At 55.1% G+C, this 2,544-nt stretch overlaps 1 protein-coding gene across 1 annotated transcript in view; it reads right to left on the bottom strand.

Moving 5' to 3' along the window:
• Window positions 1-49: 49 nt before the first annotated feature.
• The window catches only part of LOC104401575 (kinesin light chain 1-like), a gene marked incomplete at its 3' end in the record, with an annotated part of 22,486 nt that continues 19,991 nt past the window's right edge, over window positions 50-2,544 (bottom strand). Inside the window, exons 15-16 of the mRNA XM_010009188.1 lie at window positions 232-356; window positions 50-107 (exon numbers count right to left, since the gene is read on the bottom strand). Coding sequence (XP_010007490.1) covers window positions 50-107; window positions 232-356 — 183 coding nt within the window. The remainder of the gene's footprint in view (window positions 108-231; window positions 357-2,544) is intronic.

Below are 2,544 nucleotides of genomic sequence, written 5' to 3'. Positions count from 1 at the left end.
CAGCCCACACCTCTTCCCGGTCCAGCCCCACCACCCACAGGGTGCTTACCTCAAATGAAGCATCGCTAGACTTGTGCAGGTAATTTAGTGATGCAGCTCGTTTCATACTACAAGAAAGCAGAGGAGAGCAGGTGTGTTCTTGCTGTGCCTGCCCAGACCCCAACCCCAAAGGGGGCAGGGCCCCCCCATCTGCCCTGCATCCAGCCTGGCCCTCGCAGCACTGATCCTTACCTAGTGTTCCTGGGCTCCAGGGGACCATTGCCCTGCAGTTTCTTAACCAACATCTCACTGCTCCTCCTGATCACATCCCGGATTTTCCCCAGGGAGCTGCTGCGCTGGAGGGTGCCACTGCCATCCTGGACACAGAGACACAAGCCATGGCGATGGCTGAGTGGCACTGATCAGGCTCCAACATGCTGCAGATGAGTGGCCAGGAACTGGGCTTGGCTCCAAACACCCTCTTTCACTGAGGATTTAGCCCTGGCCCAGAGCAGGCTTACTGCTCACAACGTGCCTCCCCTCACCCTAGTTCTCCAGAGGACGTGATGACTGCTAAGTTAAGGATACACACCCCTCCCCAGCCTCGGGCTCATCCAGACTGAGCCTCCCTCCTGTCTGGTGCAAGCTCAACACCTAACCAAGCTGCTGACCTGTACCAGGCACCAGCACAAATGGGTTTCGCAGTCCCAGGGAATGGCTCGAACATGGCATAGCTTTACCACATGCTAGGCCTGCAGGCTCACTCATGTCAGACAAGACCCATCCACAAGCACACATAGCCTTGTCCCACTTCTAACACCCCCAAAATGATTCACTTTGAGCCTGCTGAGCAATTCAGGCAGCTCCATCTGGGATGCATTCACGTGGCTGCACCAACACTGCGTTGCCAAGTGGGTACCACTCTCCTCAGCATCCCAACTTCAGCTGTGCCTGGCCCTGCTGGCTGCCCTGGGGTGGCACTTTGCAGGGGGGTCTTTATGGCTCCCTACTTTTTCAAAAGAGCAAAACCAGCCCTAAATTTTGTTCCCCAGCCCGTTTCCTCCCACATGCCCCCCCACTGTCCCCACTACAGAGAAAGGCACTCTCAGCCCCTGACAGGCTACAGCCCATCTCCCAACATTTAGGTCCACATGCATGCATAAGCCCAGGCTGCCAGGATGACACCACTTCATGCCACCATGCCCATGGCACCAAGCTCTTCCCCTGTGGACATGCATGCTCATTACACAAGGTTGGGACACCAGTGCTGATGTGGTTACTTTTGCTCTGATGACCCAGAAACAGCTGCACTCCCTGCTCCTGATCCCAATGGCTCCTGGCACATCAGGGCAGAAAAAACAGAGATAAAGTGACCACAAAAGCCCTTTGCTCCTTACAAGCCTGTGGCCCAGGCTGGCATCAGCAATTGCATCAGGACTGTCCATGCAGCTCTGCAGGTAAGTGTAGTGTCTGTCTTAGGCCAGTCACTCCCTTCTCCTGAGCCCTGAAGATTGTGGCCCTGGGGAAGGCTTTTCCAACACTTCCCTGGTCTGACTACCCAAAGCCAATCCAGCCCTAGACCCTGCTCCAACAGCTGAATAGGACTTTCCTACCACCAACCCTTTCTCCAGGTATGCATCTCATCCCTTCTTGGCTAAGCCAAGCGCATTGAAACTCTTCACTTCCTCATTAGGATGAGGGGTTTCCAAACCGAGAGGCATGTGCTGCTGCTGCAAGGGACCCACGCACCAGGAATGCAGAGAGCACCAAAGCATTAGCAAGGAAAACAATTCAACTCCTGCACCAGGCATCCTGGTATGTGGTACCAGCAGAGACAGGGATGGGGTGTCTTTTGCTTCCCCATCACACTTATACCAGGTCACCAAGGTACTGCCATACCAGGCACTGTTCTTGCCAGGGCACACAAGTGAGAGATGGAGAAGGGAACACAGCTGGGGCAGGGGAGTGTGGCCATGGTACAAGGCAGCAGGATCCAGCCAGACGGTAGGCTCTGGGGTCAGGACATTTCCTCAGCTACAGCAATGCAGACTGACTGCAGACCAACACCAGAACCAAATGCTCGTGCATGCTAGGTTAAAAATAGCCTCCCTCCTCCCTTTGCTGCAGGGTTATTTTTAAGCCAGAACATTTATGGGGCTTGGTTTACTGCAGAGCCTCTACCCCAATGCAACCACCAGGATGAGAGCACTCAAAGAAGCAACTCCACCACTGAGCCACTCTCCAGTGCATGCTCCCACCCTGACTGCTGCAAAGAGGCAGAGGATTTGGGCAGGGTTTGACAGCATGTGGAGCTCAGCACTGGGGAACTGCTCTGGCTAATGGAAACACTGGTTGGGGAAGGCCTAAGCTCAATGCTCCAGGGCAGCCCTGTCACACACATTTACAGAGCTGAGGTTAGCAGCATCCCCAGTTTGGAGGTTAGGGAGAGGCACAATAAAGTTGGGTCTCTCATTCCTGAGAGAGGTGCCCTGGGGGCAGCACAGCTCCTGCCAACACACAGGCACCAAGCACCCCCACACCAGCTCCAGCAGCACTCGCACCCGC

The sequence above is a fragment of the Nestor notabilis genome, unplaced genomic scaffold (genome assembly GCF_000696875.1).
Source record: "Nestor notabilis isolate BGI_N333 unplaced genomic scaffold, ASM69687v1 scaffold25212, whole genome shotgun sequence".
Classification (NCBI taxonomy): Eukaryota; Metazoa; Chordata; class Aves; order Psittaciformes; family Psittacidae; genus Nestor; species Nestor notabilis.
Note: the sequence above shows the minus strand (reverse complement) of the source record. Positions and strands in the feature narration are given on the sequence as shown.